At 41.9% G+C, this 24,333-nt stretch overlaps 2 protein-coding genes across 2 annotated transcripts; one reads left to right on the forward strand and one right to left on the reverse strand.

The window, feature by feature from the left end:
• Window positions 1-8,770: 8,770 nt before the first annotated feature.
• slc25a28 (solute carrier family 25 member 28) lies at window positions 8,771-15,039 on the reverse strand. The gene is made up of 4 exons (XM_079168408.1): window positions 14,557-15,039; window positions 11,997-12,225; window positions 11,201-11,257; window positions 8,771-10,790 (listed from the first exon to the last, which is right to left on the reverse strand). The coding sequence occupies exons 1-4, from the start codon at window positions 14,899-14,901 to the stop codon at window positions 10,222-10,224; spliced, it is 1,200 nt and encodes a 399-aa protein (XP_079024534.1). The 5' UTR covers window positions 14,902-15,039; the 3' UTR covers window positions 8,771-10,221.
• Window positions 15,040-18,045: 3,006 nt separating this feature from the next.
• pyroxd2 (pyridine nucleotide-disulphide oxidoreductase domain 2) lies at window positions 18,046-24,149 on the forward strand. Its single transcript, XM_079168901.1, has 16 exons — window positions 18,046-18,187; window positions 18,392-18,411; window positions 18,547-18,640; window positions 18,840-18,913; window positions 19,023-19,178; window positions 19,314-19,467; window positions 19,568-19,629; window positions 19,715-19,812; window positions 19,904-20,045; window positions 20,158-20,292; window positions 20,373-20,445; window positions 21,870-22,023; window positions 22,391-22,542; window positions 22,759-22,865; window positions 23,220-23,340; window positions 23,622-24,149. Exons 1-16 carry the CDS (start codon window positions 18,064-18,066, stop codon window positions 23,690-23,692), a joined length of 1,737 nt encoding a protein of 578 aa, XP_079025027.1. The 5' UTR covers window positions 18,046-18,063; the 3' UTR covers window positions 23,693-24,149.
• Window positions 24,150-24,333: the final 184 nt, after the last annotated feature.

Below are 24,333 nucleotides of genomic sequence, written 5' to 3' on the forward strand. Positions count from 1 at the left end.
CGCAGAGCAAGAAACATGTCCTAACCTTGAACCAATGCTGTATCTCTGGAGGTCTGGACACACACACACACACAAGCCCCGAGTCCACCTGATACACAGAGACGGATACAATGTCAATTGGACGGATCCTCCCTGAAGCTGTATACCAGAGAAAAATATTGTGTGTTGATAACAAATTTACATTTACATTCACACTGTCAGTGACTTTTCACAGCAAAAATACAATGGATTAAAATGAATCCGACATTAATAAAAACATTTTCTTTTTTAAATGGCTCCACTATAGATCACTGCTGCAAACGCCTGTCACTCAAGTTATTTCAGACAAGTGTGTAATGAAAACTTTTGAATTGGTGTGAAAGCTTCCATTGAATAAACAAATGGCTCACGGTTTTCACCAGACCAGTTTGTGCTGACTGGAGCTCGAAGGCATAGCAGTTAAGCTTATTTGACAGGAAGGGAAGACAGCTTTCTTTTCAAGATCAAGTTCAAAGGGCAGGAGGTCCATTTCTTCCTCAGTGTCCCTGACTGCACCTGTGTTGCTTCGACACAGATACACACACACACACACACACACACACACACACACACACACACACACACACACACACACACACACACACACACACACACACACACACACACACACACACACACACACACACACACACACACACGCACACACGCACACACACGCGGAAGGAATCTTGTCCACACTGCTTCCACCCCACTGACAGACAACTTTAGCTTTGGTCTCAGGCCGTGAGTGTGTGTGTGTCTTTGCACTTGCACATGTGCTGGATGTATACCAAGGGTGTGTGTGTGTGTGTGTGTGTGTGTTAAGTTGCGGTTGCAGCTCTCTGAAGTGCTTTTAAGGAGATTTTTATGACCTCGCTTACCTTTTAAAAGAATTTGTCACAACATTTGAGACTGAGGGAAGGGCAGAGGAGAGAAAGTGCTCGACACCTGCAGTCATCTGTAACAATGCTGCAGTTCATCAGACACTGCCAAGGTTTCACTCCCAAAGGCCCAAGGGATGGTGTGTGTGTGTGTGTGTTTGTGTGTGTGTGCGTACGTGCCTTTTGCTTTGATCATGAAAGCAGTGTGGCAGAGGATTGGTGATCCCTCCTTAGGCAAAAAAGGCAGATGAAATATTCCCTCATGCTTCTCTAACTCTTTTTAGCCTCCACTGATTTTATGTTGTTTTTTTTCCTCCATCATCACACTTTGGTTTCGTCCGCTCATATGAAAATATCAGTTTCCCTGTTTCCCCTTAGGAGCATTATTCCCCCTCTCTCCCTTTCTCCATATTCTGGCCCATTAGCAATGGCATTTTACTATAAACACTTGGATTTATCAAGGAGCTTTCTATTCATTGCAAGTCTTGCGTGTTATTCTTTTATTGCACGTGAAGTGAGACGGATCCCGTTTCAAACTCACGCCACAGCCGCACACAACATCTCCACGGAGTCCTGTGTTCTCTACAGGCTTCACATCACATATAAATGCTCATAATCAAAACAGCTGCTTTCTCTTCTGATGCAGCTTTCTCCCACAGAGGAATCACATGTGTGCTTGAGTTTTTGTATGTGTGTGTGTGTGTGTGTGTGTGTGTGTTTTAGCAATCATCTAGTATCCTTGGTGGTGGTGGGAAGAATTTCTCCTCCCCAACTTGTTCTCTTAAGTGATGACAGGAGCCGTATCTCCCCCGCATCCTAATTCTCCACATCACGGCACTATGGGAGACATTCAAGCCACAACTGGCACAGTGGGTTGAAAATCTTTCTGCTATGTTGGCAGATTGTCCGTCATCCAGATTTTACATTTTGCTATGCATCCAAATTATGCATTTTGCTATGCTGCATAATTCAGTCTGATGCTACCACCTTTGGAGTCAACATCAACATTTCTGACCTGACACTTCAAAGTTAAAAGTAATGTCTAATACTGATGTGAACCGGGAAGACTAAATGACTATATAGCCTTGAAAAGGTTAGCATAGTCACATATTTCCGACTCATTCTAAACTTTATGAATAACTTTGGAACAGTTTTCCATGTATGCGTACATTTACAAAAGACAGGCAGTTAAGTTTATTATATCAATTGCCCTTGTAAAATTATTTATAGCACTTTGAGAAAGCCGACATTTCTCAGAAATACAATTCATATCAGATTGCATTAATCCAATTAGCACTTTGGTCTCAATTCATAGTTATCTTATCTGCAGATTGTTGTGTGGGATCGGGTTGTACAGAATGCCAGTAAAGAACAAAGTCTAAACAAAATTACACCAGCAACAAATATGTATCATGTACTATGCAGCAGAAAGCTTGTGTGCTCTACTCTCACAGGAAGCCTTCTAGTTTTAGTTTCCCTCCTCTTGTCTTGGCTTCACTCCTCTCCTCCCCTCAAACCTTGCTGTATGGGCCTAGAGTGGGAGAGACTGCAGCAGCCAAAGGGATTACAACAACAGCTCCTTTATCCAGCAGCACCAGCAAGGAGCGTGAGATCACAACCTGTATGTGTCTGTGTGTGTGTGTGTGTGTGGGTGTGTGTATCTCAGTGAGTTAGACGAAGAGCCTGTAATCACACCTCATCCATTAGATGCTGGCAAGGATGGAATAAAGTGGACATTATGGCATAATCCTGTATCACTCTGTAATTCATGCTGAGTGGTCCAGTCATGATTTGGCTTAATGTATGGAGAGAGATCCGACAAGAGACTCTACAAAAGAGCCATAAATATGGAGAGTGTAAGAGAAGGCGAGCGAGTGAGGGAGAGTTGTTGTCGAGGACCTGAGTCCTTCATGCGTTCACATTCCTAAGTACCCTTGGAGTGTGTGTGTGTTTGTGACCGTGTGTGTGTGTGAAATACACCCTTCCACAGGTGCTTGCTGTAAGGGGCTTTGACCGGAGGCTTGAGTTTCCAAAACATGGGCTTACACCAATACACAAGGGAGTGTATGCATGTGTTTCTGCCAGCCCTTCATCAACTTGTAAGAGTCGTTTTCACCAGAAAAGACGTATGCCGTGTGTGTGTGTGCGTGTGTGCGTGTGTGTGTGTTACTGTCCAAATAAAGTCAGACAAGATGGCCTTGAAATAGCAATGATATGCTGATGAGAAGAGAAAGGGTTCCAGGTTTGCTGGAGGGCAGCAGCCACGGATCTACTCAGTCACACGTTGTATAATACCCACACACCCACTGGGTAAACACAGACAATGCTTTCATAATGGCAGATGTCTATCAAAAATGAATCATGGCATAGTATATTATTAAGTATTTGTATCTATTTTATTTTATTTAAAAACTCGTATTTTCAAAATAGATTTATTCAAATTCCTTAAAATCAGCATAAATCTGTTAATTTTGAAAACAATTATATTTAATCAGTTAAAACATGAATATGGTTTGAATATGGCTCGCTGTGAAACAAGCAAGATTCAATTTGTTCAAATTTATGAGATTGGTTTACATTTACATTTCAGGAAATGGAATCGTTCAGACTTCTGTTGGCCATCTTATCTTTTTGTGTACAATAACCAGTCAGTCGTGACAGGTTTTAACGTGTGTAACATGTAACGCAATGTCAGTAATATCTCATGACTAACGTTATATTACACTTTCTGACTGGACGTAACTTTTATATTTTCCTAAGTTACCAGCATTACAAATATTTTTACCCCATTTTATTGCAGTGTCGCCTAATTTAAAGTGCTTGCAGGTTCATTAGTCACAATTTGAAGAACAGACGATGGCGTTAACGGACCTTTTGTAGCAACTTAACTTTTTGAATTACTGTAGTTGACAAACAAAATGTCAACAGCTGCAAATGTAAACTACATTAAAAGAGTGGTGGAGACTTTGTCTTAGGTTGATTTGATTGGTCAACAAGCTACTGCAGTCAGTGTATATACTGGACATAATCAGCCAGCAGAAGTTCTCAGCAGAGCTGCAGCTTGAGAGAGAAAAATATGCAGCTCTCCAGCAAGAACCTGAGCAGCTGAAACTTCAACATCAGTCCAACCTGAGCTATGAAGATGAGCTCAAGGTTGAAAGCAGAAAGAAGTCAGAGGACCTGGAGGCCACAAAGCAGCTGATGGCTGAGAAGGACGCTCTAGTTCACCAGATGAAGGAGGAGATGCACACCCTACAGAAGAATGCCTCTGAGAAAGAGAAGATGTTTTTCAAAGACTTGGAGGACCTGAAAGATGAACAGGTCTCAAACAAACAGAAGCTGGTCACTAAGCTCGTCGCTGAGGAGGAAGGTCAGTCAGGGCCTTCGAGATGAACTCAGCCAGCTCAAATACAAGCACCAGGACAAGATCTGGGAGCAGGAGAAGGAGAAGGAGGCTCTTGAAAAGGAGGAGCTGAAGGCTAAGCTGGAGATGGTCGAAAAAAAACAACAAAAAACAGGCCTCAACCAACCAGGAGCTGGTCACTAAGCTCCAGGCTGAGGAGATCAGTCAGGGCCTCCGAACTGAACTTGACAAGGTCAAAGAAGAGAACCAAGACAAGACCAGGAAGCAGGAGAAGTACACCCTCCCTGATTTACCAAATCTTGAGGTGCTGACAGACTCTGAGGGGAAGAAAAAAAAGAAACTCTCAGCCTGGAAAGAAACTCAAACATTCCATGGGTTTACGTAAGAATCCTGTAACGTAATGTACTGTTACTGTACACAGGGCGACTGTGGCTCAGTGGAGAGCCGCATGTCGATGTGTCCTTGGGCAAGACACAAAATTGCTCCCGTAGCTGTGCCTACTGTGTGTGAATGTGTGTGAATGTTATCGTCCTGTTAGTGCTGTAATATATTGTAATATAATGTAATATAATACAAATTTATATTTTATATAATAGAATACAAATATTTGAAATAAAATAAATAAAAAATAAACTAAAATAAATCTAAATGTTTGCCTGTTTTGTCGTATTTTTTGTCGTACAGTTGAGCTGATGACAAAGCATTCCACTTGTGTTGGGTCTATACTGGACTATTTTATATATTTATTCATTTTTCTATCAGCTTATACAAGTTCCTCTAAACAACAAAGGGTTAAAAGGTGAAGAAAAGCTGCTTATCAGTGTTTTTTAAAAATAAACTAAACATTACTCTTATATTCTGTATCAGCTCATTGGTTTGGTTAACTAAAACTGCTTAGCTGAAGTTTGCAAAAGATTTCGGTCATAGTTAAAGAAAGAAGGCAGGATCGATAAGCACTCAAATTTCACTATGACCCTGAAATTCTGTCTCTTGTGTTATCATATACTGAATGCAAGCAAAACTACAGAGCAAAATCACACTTTCTGATTGAACCAATCTATGAACTGTCTGAAACAATAGATATCTGCGGCCCATATCGCGCAAAGATGCCACTACACTGGGGGCTAAGCCCCCCCTTTCTTTGAATCCTAGAAACGCCCCTGCATGAGAGCAGCTATTAATCATGTCATTAATTACATCCTGCTATAAAACATCTATATGACTCAGAACTAATGACAGCGGGAAAAAACAAACAAATGTGTTGGCATCCGCAGAAAGGATTCACCTGTTTCATCCGCCAAAGAGGAAGCGCTTTTGTCTGGGTGACAGAAAGGAGTGACAGCCACACAACAGACTGGGAACTTTTACAAGCAAACTAGAGGAACAGGCATTACTAAACACATTGATTGGAACTTTGGATGCCCAAAGTAAAGACTGAACTTTCATCCTCAAACAGTGAATGTTGTTGACTCGACACATTTGGAAGAGAAAGTTTTGAAAGTCTATGACAAGAAGCCAAACTCAGCTCTCTCTTTATCTTCACTGAAGTGCGCACGCACGCACGCACACACACAGCGAAACTTGAATATTTCTTTAAGGTATAAATATTAGGCTGCTACCAGATCATGAGCACGGACTTGCCACAACAGGCTCTAACATGCACGAGGCATGGCCTAACTCTGATTAACAGATCTAAACAACAAAGCCGAAGGAAAACCAACCAGACCTAAATTTAACAAATAATACCATACCAACAAGCAGTTTAATAAATCTCACATGGCCTTGTCAAAGCAGATTACTTTAACCGCTCTAATTGCAACACATAGAGACAAACAATACCACAATCAAGACTCAAGTGCACCTTAAACGGCCGCATCATATTCATTATTAATGACCAGGATATGTATTGTCTTCCATCGGCCACGGCGGGCGGATGAGTAGCTTACCGTGGCTTGCTGGGCAGACGCACCGACACAAGGCGCAGGCCGCGTGGTTTGGAGTTGGATATGGAGGTGATTTAATCCAATAAATCTGCCAACTCAATTTCCAGTCACAGGGAAGTCATGTTTTTTCATATTTGGATCCCGTTTGTTGTTAAAATGATATATACAAAAACGGTCTCTACTTCTGCTAGAAGGGAGGGGGGGGGGGGGGGGGGGGGTTATTTGGTTCCAGCTGCTCAGTGAACACAGAGCAGTTCCTTCTCTTGCTGTTTTAGCTAGCTTCATTTAAGCCAAATCCTCTCTTGTTTTGTGTAGCTTCCGTTTATTTTATTTCCCCGCAAAGTCGGAATACTTATGAACCTGGATTCCTGGTCAACAGGGAGCTCACACCGCACACAAACATTTTCAAACACGTGTCAAAGGTCAACCACGCCCACACGGATCCTCCAGACTTTTAATTGGCTAGATACTTCTTCAGAAAACCAATCATATTCGCAATCATTAAAAAGATACAAACATGGAAAGTAGTGTAATGTAACTACGTACATTTCCTCAAGTACTACAGGGTACACTCAATGGTAGGCCAACTGTAGTCTAACGTTTCTTTATTTACATGTTAAGCTTCTTTATACTTCTTCTCCACTACATTTATTTGATAACGTTATCACTTTGCAGTTTCAGATAATCAATACAAAATATAAATAAACCAATAAATGAAGATGTAAGATTATGGATTAAAAAAATGTATCCCACTTTTAGTTGCAGAATTAAAGTAACACACTAATGCATGAATATCTGGAATCCAGTCGGCCATTTATAATGATTCTTAAATGGGACGCATTTACACTGTGGTATTATTAACTAAAAGATCAGAGTATTCTTACACCACTGCATAGAGTAGCACATCCCTATTTGATTGGGTAGGCCTGTGGTCAATCTGGCAAGGCCTTGGCTACACGCCTGACACAAAGATATATATACACACACACACACACACACACACACACACACACACACACACACACACACACACACACTCTTACACAAACAGAGTGAGACAGAGAGGGGCAAATGACCAGACTCAATAGTTTACTCCTCTCAGACTGCTGAGATTACAAGCAAGCAAAGTCCCAGTCTCTCACTCACACACACACACACACACACACACACACAGAGAAAGGCAGAGAAATTAAAAGCAGAGGAAAATTGAAAGACTAGAGACTTGTTGTCCCTCATGTAAAGCCTTTCAATCAGCCTCTCATGAGTTTCATTAGTGGAGACACACTGGGCAAGCTTCTGCAGCATCAGTAGAGGAAAGAGACACAAATACATCATTCTAACATGACAGGCCACACATACTGTATACATGCATAGGTAGTGGGAGAGAAAGCGACAGACACGGTTCATTAACACTCCCTGTTTGAACAGGTGTCTGCCTGACAAGCATGGGTGTGAGTTTGTGTGTCTGTGTGTCTGTAGAGGCTGAGGTGGTGGAGCTGTCACTCCTCACCACACTTTGTAAAAGCAGTAAACTTTCTGCTCTGAAACCGATGCGTCCACAGAGTCTAACTAAAGGCCAAAGGATGTTGTTGTTTGTGTAGTCCTATAGGGAGACCATGGGCAGGAAATCCTTTTTTTGATTTGAAAACATATTTTCCGTGCATAAAACAATCAGTTAATTGGTTCACTTCACTTCAGCCTGGTGCAGTCGGCCAACCTTGTCATACGCATTTGATTTCTATTTCCAGACATCCTCACAAGTACAGTTATGAAATGTCATTTTGTACAAAGATGAAAACATTAATGCAATATTCTAAGGATGATACTTTCAAATGTGACTGACTCGGGTCAAATGATGTTGTGGACTCATTGCATTGACAGGTGATGGAGGTACATTCAGAAAATGCATGCATTCAACCTTTCTTTAAGCGTGGATCATGACAGTTAGAGTCCTTACACTTTTTTTTTAGAGGAATGCATGACTAATCTCACAGTCTATAGATCTTGGTTTGAATTTTTTTAATCTTTTCTACGCAAAGTTTTTCAATACCCAATCTATCTTTCAGTCCATTATTTACTTTCTACGGTTATCAAAGTTGACTTTATCATGCATCATTTGCTGAAATCCACAGCTTCACTCCTCTGTCTGTTTGTGTGCAGGCTGTGTCCACAGGTTCAAATTGTGTTTTCAGTCTTCAGGGTCAAAGTTGAAATCTGCACCTGTGTTTAAGACTAAACAACTGTACCTGCCTCAAACTAAACATAAATACCTGAAAACAGACAAACTCACCATGTGTTTCAGGACAGATGTGGCTTATAGGGCATCCATCCCGTTGGTTTCCATTCACCAGGAAAACAAAGACTTAAGACCCTTTACACACATACACACACACACACACACACACACACACACACACACACACACACACACACACACACACACACACACACACTATGGACTTGTTGTTTCTGCAATGACTGGTGAATAGGCATAAACTGTCTCAGTCATCTTCCCAGAGCAAAGTAGTCAGAGACACTTAAAGAAATCAAAACATGGCCCCCATCATTTATGAGCAGTGAGTAGAGCCCCACTGCTCAGTCTTTATTCAACGAGTGCAATTCAGTGTCAGAAACAATCAGACATCAATCAGTAAGAATGACAGCTTCCATTTCTGTGTACTCAATGAGGGTAAAGATACATATCTTGTGGTAGACTGAACTCCTTTTGGGCACAGTACAATGAACACAACCGTTGCTGTCAAGCACAGACATAGAAAGTCAGTAGTTCACAAGCTGAAAACAGGCTGATAGCTTCAGTTAATGCACAGAAATGGCCGTTTTAATGCTGCCCTGGTTTGCTCTGCCTAACATGCACACAAGGCATTAATGGTGTGTATTTGGATGATCCAAGGGTGGATTAAACACAAAAAAAATAAAAGGGAAAGTTTAAAGCAATTCAATTGCTGGAAATAAAATACAATTTAAGGAATCAAAATCATTAAAAATAAATTAAACACACTCATCAGATACCCAAGAGCGACTGAATATTTGTATTTTCTGCCCAATTATATTATAAGGAACAATCTTGGACTTCGACTTTTGAAAGAGGGAAAAATATGATAATTATTCCTTTAACTGCCAAAAGCAAAAGCAAAAAAGGGAACCCCAAATCTGGTCAATAGTCTTTTTTTGTTAAATAATTCATTTAAATCATCAAATACTACATTTACAGTTTTAATGATGTAATTGATTTAAATTAATCAAGATATAAAAGATGGTCTTATCTTTTGCCTTGTTGGAAGGGTTTCATTGCACCTCAAGGCATCTGGAAACTGATTCATGCCAGGAAATGAATGTGTGCAACAAGAAAAGGTTGTCAGCCATGGTTAGTTTGCTTTTGATTCTAAATGGCTTAATGACTAATACATTTCATCAAAGACGGAATGCCTGTGTGTAGCCCAAACTAGTAAGTGAAGCTGTCTTGGATTACTGGAAGATATATTAAACAAGGACGTATTGATTAATCCAGTGAGGTTTCCTGATCAGGAGACCGTTTTAATGTTAAACTCATGGCTTGGATGGGCAGAAAAAACTGGTCCTAGGACAGCAAAGCTTATGAATCTACAAGAGAGTTAACAAAGTAACACTACTGCCCTCTGCTGACTACCTTTCCAACTCAAAACGTGTGCGTTCTTGACATTTATCCTCAGCTTGGATAAACGTAGTGGTCACTAGAATAGCTTAAAAGAATAAATCTTGAAAGATGAGCTACTTTTATAATACTGTGTAAATCTTTTCTTATAGAGGAGAAAAACAACATAACTCAAACCACATCTAGTCTTGAATTATCTTGGCAGAAATGTAACTCTTTGAAGAGGTCTTTCTTATCTGCTCTATCTGAAAAGCACGGGACAACTGAGCTGGATTTCAGTCAGATTCTATGTGCGTATTGACTTCATCTTCTCCTCACAGGGAGGCCGGAACATTATTAGAGGAGAATGAACCAAGGACAAATCTAGATCTCAGCCTCCATGTGCTGCGTTTTCCTCTTGTTGTGCTGGTGCTTGGTGAGTCCATACTTGAAGAACTCATAGACCGACCAGCTGATGGCTGTGGAGGGCACCTGGTAGATGATCCTCGCCTGGACTCCCCTGAAGAAGCCCTTCAGGCCGCCCAGCCTGTAAACAGTCCTGAAGGCGTGGGCAAGGCCCGAGATGTGTCTGTGGGCTCCTGGGCTCTGACCGGGGCCTTGGCCAGAAGACAGGGAGCTGAGGGCTAGAGACTCCTGGGTGTTGAGCAGGGTCTTGCAGACGTCCAGAGGCGTGGTGGTCGCAGCCGCGATGGCACCAGCCAAAGCTCCGGACAACATGTGGGATGAGGGATTGTACTGTCTGTGGGGGTTGAGCAGCTCCTGAAGATACTCATAAGTCATGAAGTGGAGCGCCTGGAAGGGCACGTTCATGGTGAGCTGGGTGGTGTAGCTGCGGTAGAACGCAGCGGGCCCCTCTTTCTGCCACACGGCGCGTACACAGTCCATCACGCCGCGGTAAGGCGAATTATACATCTGCATGCGCTGCTTCACAACTAGGGCCAGACGGGGTAGATGTATTGATGGAGGAGAAGGGTGTCCAGGGTTGGCAGAACGAAGATGGCAAAGATGGAAAAAGAAAGGAAGGAATTAGCGAGCGAATGCCGAGTGTAAATTAGTGCTTAAAACACATGAAGTTTCAATAAACACATCAGTGTGTCACTTCAAGAGCATTTGCTCAGACAGCTGCACCCCATCTAACAGCTGCACACGAGGACTCTCACCAGTGTCCTTCTACTGAAATGTTTGGGCAGGTGGACTAGCGGCAGCTGTGAAGGTCAATATGTGAGACTGCAGGGTTAAGGCCAACATGGGAAGATGGCTGGAAGTGTCTTCACCGAACTGTCTGTATGTACTTTGGTTTTGAGAGAGAAAACGTCGTAATTCTGTCAAATGTTGCCCGTACCTTCAGTTGGGTTCATGACAGCATCGTGAAGCAGTGTGGCCACACACCCAGCTGTTCCTGAAAGAAGTACACACCGGGAATTACTACACATTTGAGATAATCATGGAGAACACAGAGGGAAAATAGAGAAGACTACACTGCAGTAAAGAGACAGAGAAATGAGAAGCATTTCCTGCAGATGTCATGCTCAAAACAAGATATCTTAGCAGAATTGGTGCATATTCAGCAATTTGCCCAGGTGTAAACTAGAGAACAGGCCTGACTGATATCAGGTGGCCAAACCTGAGCAAAGAGAGACACCTGGTGGACAAGGCAGTTCATTGCTCTTTCGAGAGATACAAATAAAACCCAAAAAGCTTTAACAGACGGGACCAACAGAGGAGAGAGAAGATGAGTCGGGAGAAAGAGGACTTACCCAGCCTCCCACTAAACTGGAAAAGAAGGAAGAGAGAGAGAGAGTAGGGAGAACAAGGAATAAAGGAAATGGTTGACATTCAGAGCAAATTGAGTCTTTGGTTCAATCTCTTTCTATTTTGCAGCTGATCCTGGCACTTCCTTACAATGTACAACTGGAGCTATGAAAAGGCTCTATTCAATTTGACGGCCTGCCAGGGGTTTTTAGAACTGGTTGGGGCACGTCTGCCCTATACACGGATTAGGCCGAGTCAGCAGCTTTATAGAGATCCCACTGAGGGTGCCTGGCATTAGGGTCCTCAAAGTTAAGATAGCCATACATGATCTGTACATCTACGGTACATGTCATGGTTAATGTGTGTATTTGTATGTTTTATGGTACCATTAGCCAAATGACTGTTAGCCCCTGGGTGAATGACATCACTTAGAGTCTTTTTGAGTTTCTCATAGCTGGCAAAATAGAGGGCATGGGCAGGTCCTGCCCCAACTGCGGTTGCATTCAGCCCTCTCATTGGTCGCCAGACTCCCTCTGTGGCAACAATTCGGCGAAGAGCATCCATCACGTTCCTGTAGCGGGCTGCGGGGTCGGGCTGGAGGCTCTGCATGCGTGTCTGAAAAAGAGTAAAAATGGTGGCATGTAGCAAATTTCAAAGTCAACAGGTGGCTCTCTTCCCATCCACCAGGGCTAGGTGTTAAGTTTAGGAATATGTTCACTGAATTAGACGTAAAAATATAATGTAATTCATAATTTAAGTCTCACCATATGTCTTCCTAACATTGCCAAGAAAAGCACAACAATGAAAAGAGTCCTGAATAGACTGCAGTGTGAATAAGGGGTCAAATAAAGGAAATTCGACATTGTGTGCAGTGCACATGGATAATTGAATAGAAGGAAGTATGGAGTTACAACTCCAAGGTCACAAGGGGACATAAGCTGACTTCCTGTAAGCCTCTTTCGCCACTGACCCCGAGGCACTCCTTTCTCTCTTCCTCTTAACACACACACACACACACACGCACGCAGACTGAGATTAATGACAAGATCATACAAACATTCCCGAGAGGACAAGTGCAAGGGATCAGTGTTTCAGTCACCTGCTATTTGGTTTTTCAGAGAGGGTTGCTGGGGTTACACTGGGTGATTGTGTCTGTCTGAGGAAATGGCAGCGACACAATCTCTGGATGCCAGACTTCTGTGTATGTGCAGGCAGTGCTCTATCAAAGCCGTGGCCTCATGTCACTCTATACTACAGCTGTGTAATGCAGGGCCCAAAGAGAGCTAGCTAACAGCGGTACGAGTATTTGCATAAGACTCGTTGCATGTCGGTAAAGAAAAGAGAACAAGAATGCATGCATGGACGTCTTGCATGCAACAGCTATTGGTCAGATGTGTTTACCTGTCCTATGGTATGTTTGCACATCTAGAAAGCAATGACCTTTGTGCTTAATGCAAAACACTGCAACTGCCATTATTTGGAGGCAGCACTGAACTCTTCTTAGTTTCTTTCAATGACAAATTCACTACAATTGAAATTCCAGTCATGTGCTCTGTACAGTAGAACTCTGGCAGACATACAAATGCAACACGCTTTTCGAAATCCACAACCAATTACTGGGATTTAGGAAACATTAAAGGCGAATGACAGCCTATTCTAAACTATAATTACATAACAATCTCTTAAGTGAGAGGCTTATCGTACAGGAGGGAAAGGCTTTATTTGTGTGTAGGGAGGGAAACAGCTATAAATAGCAAACCTAAATAAAAAAAAGGAATATGTTAAGATGCAAAGTTTCCTGCAAAAAGATTTTTTATCTGCATCAATGTGTGGCTGTTTATGAGCAGTCGACTACATTCTGCTGAGTCACTATGCCCCCAATGCCCCACTGCTTGCTGGGAAAGATGCTGAGATGCAATAGCGATGTAGCAGGGTTCTGTAAACATTGGTCTTGTCCAGGGTTCAGGGCTGGACAGGCTGCAACAGATAGACTACAGGTGTAAGAGACATTGATGATGTACAGCTTTACAGTCCCGACATTGACAGCTGACTATACTAAGCTCATCGCCACTTGCCTGTGTTATACAACGATCACTGCTGCACACAGCTGAGTGACCTCCTGGAGCAATAGGTCGTGCCTCTATAGCTGTGTGTACGTTGAAAACTAAATAAACTCACACATTACAAAGAAGACCACATGATATGAACTGTCCCTGTGAAGTTGCATGACTCGCATGTGATGAAAAGACCGTTGCAAATAATTTGTTATGGTGTGTTAAGCAGTAAGCCTGTTCTCACAGTGTATACAACTAACACACAGCAGCAACAGATGCTGGACTTGAAGGGCCAAATGGTCTCAAAACTCTTTCGGTGTCTTGTAATAATAGTGGCAGGCTAAGATACTAGAAACAACAACATTTAACCATCCCCCTGTTTTGTACACCGCGACTATGGCTTTGGTCTCCCAGGACTATAATTGATTACTTGTTCCTCTTATTATTGCTACTTGAAATAGTTACTTAACTAACGCATTTGCTTACACATAAACACACACAGTAATTACCTACGTACTATGATATCCGCTGAGGCTTTGACAGCAGATTGATTTGAGGACGTTAGTGTCACGTAAAGTGACTAAACGGGCTCCTACGTGTGACCCAGCTACATGTTGTCATAACCGTCGCCAGCAGCTAACGTTAGTCGCGCTTAACGTATAATAGCATGCTAACACGTTAGCTAGCAGGGATGTGAAACGCTAACTGCGCCGACTGACCTTGTCACAGCCGTCAGCTCTGCAGCGTGTTTAGGTTAGCGAGCAAGCTAATGCGCTATGCTAGCAAACACGTTGGCTGCACGAACAACATACGCAGAAACACAGCAGAGACCCGAGAGCCCTGCACTCATAATGGTCGTGGATTCGGCTTGTTAGCCACTGAGCAACGCTACCTTGACACAGTCGATGGGGAACATGAGGCAATGCTCCATGATCCCGGCCACGGCTCCAGCCAACATGTGGGTGCTAGTGGAAGCTCCCTGTGGCAAACCCTCATAGTCTGGTTCAGTGTCCTCTGGTTGTGCATCTTGTGCACTACGGTTGAAATCAACAGTCTGTAGCTCCGTTTCCCCTCCGATCCGGGGTGTCAGGCTCCCCACAATACTTTCCGAAACTCCCCAGAATCTGCCCCCCAGCCATCGAACTTCTGCCCCGGCAGATGCACCAGCAACCCCGGGATCATTGCCTGTAGTCTCCGCTGTCATCCGACGCCTCCTCACAAATCCATCTGCTTCCATGAGAAACCAGGTAAAAAGTATTTAGGCAAGCAGACACTGCGTCTTGTGGGTGGTTTCAGTCCTAAAGTTTCACATTCCCGTGGGGTGGTATCACAGCGTCCTCCCAGCTACACCATTCCCTCCCCGCCTCTTTACTTCCCAGCCAGGGCCAAGCAAGGGAGGCCGTGGCGGACAAACACACACAGAGCCTCACAGCAGGCCGCGATGAGGAAATGATCTCTGATTGGTTACTACAGCGAAGTTCTACTTCCGCTATTGGGTGACAGACGCGTCACTCATGATTGCACCCTGTGGTGTGAAAGTTGACATGGAGCACACTTTGAGTACATCTGTGAAAGCTATCATACCTGTAGGTCACTGCAGGTCATTCTACAAGCCTGCAGTTAAATTTGTTTACACTTGAGTTGTCACTTCGTGCTGCTCTTGTTGTCTCATTCACAGTGTTGTGAACTACTGCTTTTATTAATTAAGCCATCGTTACATACCTCTGACACTCACATTTTTAGTTCACATAATGGAGCCCCCATGAAACCCAAACTGAAATCTCTGCACCAGAAAACTGAATTTGCATCAGCATGTGTAATTTACTATTCAAAAATGTGAGTGACCACATAAAACTGTGTGATGTAAATTATTTACTTTTGTTCTTAGCCAACTTGACAGGCCTCTTGATCAGTTGTTAATCCATTAATTATTCAAGTGATGAATGTGCTATTGGCAAAATCAAGCTATGTAAACATTTGAATAACAACAGCTGTGATACTAGTTTGGCATTACATTTCTGTCTGTGATTCGGCCCACTGATTTTCACACCAACAATATTTCTCATCCTGTTTTCCTCTATCAGTGATACGCAAAGTATTTTAACTGGTTCGCTTATTCTGGCATGGCAAAACTTCAAATGTGCATTTTTTTATTAAATTTTTTACAAATGTGTAGTAACAATTTGTTCAAAATAAGAAAAATAATTATTCCAGTTATTGAGCTTCTACCTTCTAAATTCATTATTATCTGTATATATATATATATATATATATATATACAGATAATAATAACGATAATGAAAAACATTATGTGTAAAGATATGATTAAAGAAATGGCACGTAATGTTTGACTTAACAATCTTAGTATCACAATAAAATACAATGATCTGGTTTGGATTAGTGTATGGCTGCATCCTTACAATTACTTTCATTATCATTTTATCTGTCAATATGTTTTTAATTTAGGGTTTGGACTATAACATCTAAGAAAAAGACCCATCACCAATGAACCAGCAATTTTGGGAAAAAAGAAATTTCTCCACATGACACTAAAAAGTATGGACATTAAACATGAATGAATTTTGGCTTTTTTTAGTGCTTCAGACCTTCAAATAGATTCCCTCCATTGAGACTACTGAAGTACTATTACACATGGACACATTATTCTCACAAGAACTTTGCAACTAAAATCATTTTCTCTTATTTGTAATTTAACTTTTTCTTCAGGAAACATGACGTAGTCAATTCTTGAAAGTCTATAGTGACTTTTTATATTCATTTAGTTTCCCCCCTGAGCAAATGGATACTACCCCTTGACTATAAAACCAAGTGGGGCATTCTAGGCACAACTTCACCTACTTCAAGCTGCACGGAGAAGGGAAACATTCTGAAGAGGTCAAAACTCCAGCAACACTTGTAGTATATAAACAACTTTATTGTAAGACCAACGCATTTCGGCTTGTGGCCTTCATCGGGGTCAGATAAATGCACAGAAGATGTCCTCAGTGTAGGAAGACACTCACCAATTGTTCCCCCACCTTCTATGATCTGCTATGAGAGCTGAAAGCTCCAGGGTGAACATCTTCACCAATGAACCTCTCTGTCTGGAGGAGAACGATTTTTTTTTCTTTTTTTTTTTCAGAAAATGAGGTAATTGTGTTTTGGTGCGGCACTGTTATAACATAATTTAATTTTCTCCTTTATTGCCTAGGAGAGCCTTCAAGGGCTGTAGTGTTGAATTTCTGCCGACAAAGGGAAATGAAGTGTTAATTTCTGCTTACAAGAACAAAATCTCCTGCTTCTGATCTAGTTATGGTTGATTGGCTGCTGTCCGCAGACGTTCTTTAAAGGAAAACCAAGCAGACAGCATATCAGGATAATTTCTCTTCCCTGAAACTAATGCTACTCTAATACACCAAGGGAGAGGTCTGTTAGGTCTAGCAGGAAACTCTAGATCAACATAACACCTCATTTTATTCCCTCTGCCGAGAGAGTGCACAATCTATACAGGCCTCAGGAATTATTTTACACTGTCTAAGCAAAACATAGTCAAAAATCCACATTATATAGACGAGATGAGAAGATAACTGGATCCTGTTCTGCTGTGTTTGGTCGTTTTTGTATCAATTAATACCTGCTTTCCTTAGATCCCAATAGTCAAGCTCCTTCTCTGTATACTCCCTGGACTGCTGCTCAGGCCCACAGATGATCTATGGCCTCTTATCTTATTAATGCATGCTAAGTGAACCACTAGGCCAATATGACATCTTCAAAAGCAGCACTAAGAAACCATTCTTGGTTAAGAGCTCATCTTAAAACTCTTAAGGTGGGCCCTTACAGTGAGATGACTTGAGTCTAACCCCAAACCAGCTGAGAGAGAACGTCTTGAACTGCACCTTTTGATTATTATAATTTTCTTCCCATATATTTTGATATATGTATATTATAAACAAACATCTTCACAAAAAGTCACATGTATTCTGTTTCACGTGCAAACATTTTGGTCTCATTGTATTCTGACATCTTATATTACATATTTACATCCCCAGCATCTAAAAAGAGTAAAATGAGAAAGTCTGCAAGTCATTACAGTCTTTGAGGTATTTTTGTTCATAAATTAATTGCCCATCTCTTCAGCCATATTTCACACACGCACACACTGAATACAAATTTATATGTGAAATTAATAAATACGAATTTACTAAAATGTGTAACGTCATTACTGAAAGCAAATTATGCAACTTTTAAGTTTTGTGTTTGTGGAAAACCATGACGGGGCTCTGGAGCTGGATTAAATAGAACAACTGTGCCACCAAGTGGACATCTCAATGATGACAGGCAAAAATGTATAGGCTGGCTTGAGCGAAAAAGGGGACTGTTCTTGTCTCAAACTAATGCCATGGCTGCAGCGATGTGGACTGGTCGAGGACCGAGGGCTGTGACTGTTGTGGGGACAGTGACGAGAGCCAGATCCAGTCACACCGCTTTAAAATCCCAGTATGATGCACTGGTAATCGGAGGAGGTAAGATAGTGAAGTGGTAGCAATATAAACTCAGAAAACACAGCGGCCACGCTACAGCACAACAATGACATGCAACTTTGCAACATTGATACAACGTTTCAGCTAAGTTTGCAAAAGTGTTTATTTTAGAAGTTTAAGTCATCACTTTGGGGAAATTACTTGTTTCGGGAAACTTTCTGACATATATGTTAAATTTCCTTGCAGGACACAATGGAATGGTGGCAGTAAGTTATGCGTTTGTTTCCCAACACCTAAAGTGTGCTGAAATGCATTATATGGTTCAGCAACAGGGTAAAGGTGACGTTTGTTGTATGTGTGTGTGTGTGTGTGTGTGTGCGTGCGCGTGTGTGTGCGTTTAGGCTGCTTATCTTCAGAAGGGAGGACTGAAGACAGCGGTGCTGGAGCGCAGACATGTTCTGGGAGGAGCAGCTGTTTCAGAAGAAATCTTCCCCGGTAGGGTGGCCTCCAGCTGGGATACATTCCTGGCTCGACCCAGGTCATAAAGTGTCGATTCACTTAAAGTGAACTACTTGCTTACCCCTAGTTGTATCTCAATCTACTGACGTTGGATAGCACGTGCTATTAGGGGTTGAATGTTGAATTATCAGCAGGGGTTACACATTGTTTTGTGATTTTTAACTTTTGTGTCCAGGTTTCCACTTCTCCAGGTGTTCCTATTTGCTCAGTTTATTAAGACCGCATATATACACAGATTTGGAGCTCAAGGTAAACATAGCAATTTGTAAAATATATGAATTCAGCTAATTTTGAGGAAGGCTTAAAGTGGTTGATGTGGTTTGCTGCTTTCCATTTTTTTGTGCGCATGTATCTTCAGAAACATGGGCTGAAGGTGTACATGAGGGACCCCCATGCTTTCACCCCCATGCTGGAGGAGGGGGTGAACGGTGCCCCGCCAAGGTCTCTCACCCTGGGCTCAGATATGGCCATGAATCAGATGGAGATCGGCAAGTTCTCAAAGAAGGACGCTAAGGTGGTTTAAGCATCATGACAGCCATAGTAGATGGTTGACTGTATTGTGCATGTTTCTGCATATTACACTTGAAGCTATTGTCACAGTAGTAAGAACTGAAAAAAGTGCTTTACCCATTCTTTGACATGTAACCAGGCGTTTCCAGAATTCAATGCATACCTTGAGAAGCTAGCGGGAGCTATTCACCCTCTTCTGGATGCTCCGCCTGTAGACATCCCAGGTGTTACCTCAGGATCACCCATGAAGAGGCTGGCTGCAGCTAAAACACTGATGCCTATCGTCAAATGTGGTGCGTTGGCAGGCCTGAGCTAAAACACCTTGATTATTGTGATGCCGGAATAAGAAATGATTCACCGTGTGCTAATTCTGTTTTGCTTTTGAATTTAAAGGTTTGAAACTGGGACGAAACATTCCAGAGTTTTATGAGATTATAACTGCACCAATAATGAAGGTTTTGTTCCAGCATACACTAACTTTGGTATTAATTTCTCTTTTCAGTCGACTGCATCGTGACTAACTCGCGCTTTGTATCGTAGATCCTCAATCGGTGGTTTGAGTCGGAGCCCCTGAGAGCAACACTGGCTACTGATGCTGTGATAGGAGCCATGACCAGTCCAAGTAGTCCTGGTAGTGGGTGAGGCATATTTGAGACACCCCTCTGGCACACAGACATTCATAACCACAGGTTTGACTGCATTGAATTAAACACCGACCTTGCCTTGAAGATATGTGCTCTTGCACCATGTGATGGGAGAGTTGGAGAAGGAGAAGGGATCGTGGGGTTATGTGGAGGGAGGCATGGGAGGCGTGTCTCAGGCTATCGCTAGCTCTGCTCGATCCTACGGCGTTGACATTTTCACCGAGAAGGTAATATGGTTTTGATTAATCATTCTGATTTTGATGCCGTTTGTTTTGTGGAAGTTACTTTGTAGCATCTGTGTTTTGGTCTTTATGCATATACAATGTGTATCCTTGGCAGGATGTAGGACAGGTCCTGGTCGGTTCAGATGGTGCTGCCAAGGGAGTGGTGCTAAAGGATGGCACAGAGATCCACAGTAAAGTTGTTTTATCAAATGCTACCCCGTATGTTACCTTCAAGAACCTCACACCTCAGGTAATATAGAGAAATAGACACCACGTGTCACCATGGCACCTGACAATATCATTTACTCTGGCTTCCTGTTTTCATTGTAGGCTGCCCTTTCTCCAGAGTTCATCAAAGCCGTCGATCAGATAGACTACACCTCACCTGTGACCAAGATCAATGGTAAATCTGTTCCGTCTCTGTCATGCTAATTGAGCTAATGCAAACGTTTCATTAGCTAGTAGTTGTTGTGTTTGGAAATGAAGGACGTTATTATAAATTGTCTTCAAAAGGTGCTGAATGTCAAAATAATATATAATATGATCAGATCTGCTCTGTGCCTGTTGGTTCAACGGTGGTGTGCCGGCATGCGATATTAAACCCACGCCACCACAGCAACTTCTGGACTGGACTTGAATGATTTTCTTCAACATAGGTTTCTATTATTTCATGGCGTCGATTAGTCCCAAATGGCTCACTCTATCTCAGAATTGACCTTGCAAGATATTGGGCTGCCATCATTTAGTTTACGGCTTTAAGTGTAAGTGTGCAGTTAACTTTTAAAAAGAAGATGACACACAGACTCGCTGCTGTAGGCTCACTTGTTAGTTCTCCATTCATATGTTTCTGATGTTTAGATTAAACACTGCATTCTTTAGTCAAACTTAACTCAAACTATTGGTCTCTTTTTGTTTGTGTTGAACCGCTACTCACACACTTTTGAATGCCGCCAAGCTGTGGGAAGTTGTAAGGCAGACTTGGCAATAAGGCAAAACAAATGTAGTGAATCCAGAGGGATCTGCTCTTAGTCGTTCACTATTGCGTGCTGTCGCTATATTATTACAGTGTAAGATTAGGTCACTGCCTAAGCTCTTGATACTCTAAACACAAGTTTCAAAGGTTTTGGGGTATTCTAAAACAGTTTAAAGCACACACAACTGACACGATGTTTAGACGTCTTTAGCCTCCTGTGTGGCGCCGTTTGTAGCTCCTGCTTGTTAATTACAGTAGTGCCTGAGCTGTAGGGCTTTATTACTCAGGAAGTCTTTACTCCCTACTGATCCTTTACAGTGCATAGACATAATGATTGTATACTCTGTTTTGTAGAATTTATTTTAAAAGTCTTAGCTTTATGGTGAAGGAATTTAGCAGTGTTAAGGGCTACATGATCCTTCCACTGAGAGTCGCCCTGATTGTAATTCAAATATCAAGTAAGCTGAAACTAAATGATAATAATAATAATAATAATCTAGAAGATTTTCATTGAAATAAATGTCTGTAAAGTCATTATCCATCTCTGTATGGGGTAACACAATGGTGATTGAGCCTATGACTCATGGATGAAAGCCCTTGCATTTGCAGTATTACGAACTGGGTGTCTGTGGCAGCATTACTGTGATAAATCACAAGAGGCACACACTGTTTGGATCTCTGGGAAGTGGGATCCAAAAACACACCTACAACTACTGCTTATTGCCATAGCGCCAAAGAGAACGAAAAGGAAACATTGTAACTTGAAGCACACACTTTAAAGGTATGGAAATGTACATAAAAATGACACATAATGTAATTTTCTTTCGTTGGGACCTGTTTTGTTCTTTTTATAGTGGCAGTGGACAAGCTACCAAACTTCCTAGCATCTCCCACACCAGATGATAAACCAGGACCCCACCATCAGTGCTCCATTCATCTCAACTGTGAAAGTGTAGAGCTACTGGAGATTGCATACAAAGAGGCCATTAATGGACGTCCCTCAACAAGGTACATGTATCTTCTCACTCTTGAGTCAACACTTGAACACATGACACCCTTTAATCAACCAAATCACCCCGCTGGTAAGCTGACCATACATGCAAGAGATACTCGCGGAGACAAACATAACCTTTATAATGTATATGTCTTAAATCTATAACGTTATATGCCTTGCAATAGATATTTTCTCCACACGTTCATGTCAACATGACTCAACAACAGACTGGGTTAGAATGTTCACATATCCTCATCTGGTAGATAACACAGCATTGAATGAATAGGCTTCTGTCCCCTAAACACGAGGTCTAGCTGCCACCATATGAATTTCCATCAGCAACTCACCCATCATCTTGTCTCATCACGTCTGTTCTTTTAGACCCATGCTGGAAATGACCATCCCCTCTGTGCTGGATCCTACTCTGGCTCCCCCTGGCTGCCACGTGGTGTCACTGTTCACCCAATTCACCCCCTACCACATAGAGGGCAGGGAGTGGACTAACCAGGACAGGGAGGCCTATGCAAACACTGGTTCGAAACACAAAATAATCCAGGAGTTCTATCATGTTGTGCTTAAAGCTGATAAATGTATTTTTTTAATCATATGACATATAATATGATATGATATATGACAGGAAATGAGACATCCACGTTTAAATGTTGAAATTCCAAAATGGATAAACAGTGTTTGAAGTTGATACTGATTAACCTGTTTCCATGAAAGCCTGTGTTTGTCTGTCTCTTCAGCATTTGACTGGGTGGAACAATACGCCCCTGGGTTTAAAAAGTCGGTTGTGGGCAGCGACATCCTGACTCCCCCTGACCTGGAGAGGATCTTTGGGCTCACTGGAGGAGTACGTATACACTGTAGACCTTTTAAAGCTGAGCAGCAATGGGAATGTTGATCCATTGCTCCACTGAATGAGGAAGTCATTTTGCGTCCTCTGCAGTGTTGTGTCATTCACTATCCGCTTAGAGACAGACCTGTTGTATAAGCAGTTAATGGTTACAGACAGTTTTACCACAACCCATGAGTCAGAATCAAAGTTCACATCCGTTGTGTAAAGTGACACAGACTCAGTGTTCACTGCGCACAACTTCATGAGCCAGTCATTAAACAAATGTCAGACTACTTTTATCATACTGATGTAGTATATCATATTGAGAAACTAAAAAGAAAAGTCAATATTTTGGTCTCATCTTTACAGAATATCTTCCATGGATCAATGTCGCTGGACCAGCTCTACCTAGCACGACCTTTGCCCTCTCTCTCAAACTACAGGACACCAATAAAAGGGCTGTATCTGTGTGGCAGTGGCTCTCATCCAGGTTTGTTTTTAATGCTCAACCCTTAGCTAAATATTGAACTACAAATGTGACTGTTGTGTTCAAATTGTAGTCTAAGTACAATCATTAACATGTTGTGTTTTCCGGTGTGTGCACAGTTAATGAACCTTTAGACCTTTGGATGAAATCTTATCCTCACTGCTGATGATAAAGAAATGAGGTCACTTAATGATGTCAGGTTGCTGAGTAAAGTGGTTCTGATTTCCCCACACTGAACGAGACTGACTAATCCGTGTCCATTTTATATGTTTAATTTTCTTTAGGTGGTGGTGTGATGGGCTCTCCCGGCTATAATGCAGCGCTCACTGTCATAGGTGACCTGAAACGTCAGTGAAACGGGAGACAGCATCCGCGTGTGTTCCACTCATCGGGATTCAACCTCTCTTTTGTCTTATTTGTATGAATTTGACTGATCTGAGAAATTTATTTCAACACTCACTCCAACTATCAGTCTGATCAGCTGTCTCTCCATCATGCTATGTTTTTATGTTTTTAATCTGAAAAGAAAAAAAGGGCTAAACGGTTGAATGAAAGAGGGTTTCAGACTCTTTACAGGCCGTCCATGTGAAAAGTCCACCAGTCGATCCCTCCTGGTTTTAAACACTAGTGCAATACTGCTGCACTAAATCCTGTTGCGACATCACTTATGAATTAATCTAACTGAGTCAGCAGAAAATCACTGATACCAGCACAATATTAATGATGACGAAAGCATTTTTAGAATAACTGACACTTGTCTTAATTAAATGCAATGGGACTTTTAACAACTTTGTATGAATAAACTAAAATGAATTCAAGCTTATGTCTTTCATTTTTTTTAAACTATGTATAATGATTATTGGTGTGTTGTATGTAGGATATCAGGGTAGAAATCTAACCGGCTCTCTTCACAACTGATATTATTTTGTCATGGTAGGAAAACACAGGTGCTGCAAATAACATGAACAATGAGTGTTCTATTCAAGTGTCCCAGTA

Source organism: Pholis gunnellus (genome assembly GCF_910591455.1).
Source record: "Pholis gunnellus genome assembly, chromosome: 11".
In the NCBI taxonomy this organism is placed as follows: Eukaryota; Metazoa; Chordata; class Actinopteri; order Perciformes; family Pholidae; genus Pholis; species Pholis gunnellus.

Coding starts and splice junctions, on each gene's coding strand:
- slc25a28 (XM_079168408.1), bottom strand. CDS start 14,901: ATGGAAGCAGATGGATTTGTGAGGAGGCGTCGGATGACAGCGGAGACT. Junction 12,226..14,556: donor TCCCCATCGACTGTGTCAAG/GTAGCGTTGCTC, acceptor ACTCTTTTTCAG/ACACGCATGCAGAGCCTCCA. Junction 10,791..11,200: donor TGTCATGAACCCAACTGAAG/GTACGGGCAACA, acceptor GTCTGGCCCTAG/TTGTGAAGCAGCGCATGCAG.
- pyroxd2 (XM_079168901.1), top strand. CDS start 18,064: ATGGCTGCAGCGATGTGGACTGGTCGAGGACCGAGGGCTGTGACTGTT. Junction 18,641..18,839: donor TTCAGAAGAAATCTTCCCCG/GTAGGGTGGCCT, acceptor TTTTGTGTCCAG/GTTTCCACTTCTCCAGGTGT. Junction 23,341..23,621: donor TGGCAGTGGCTCTCATCCAG/GTTTGTTTTTAA, acceptor AATTTTCTTTAG/GTGGTGGTGTGATGGGCTCT.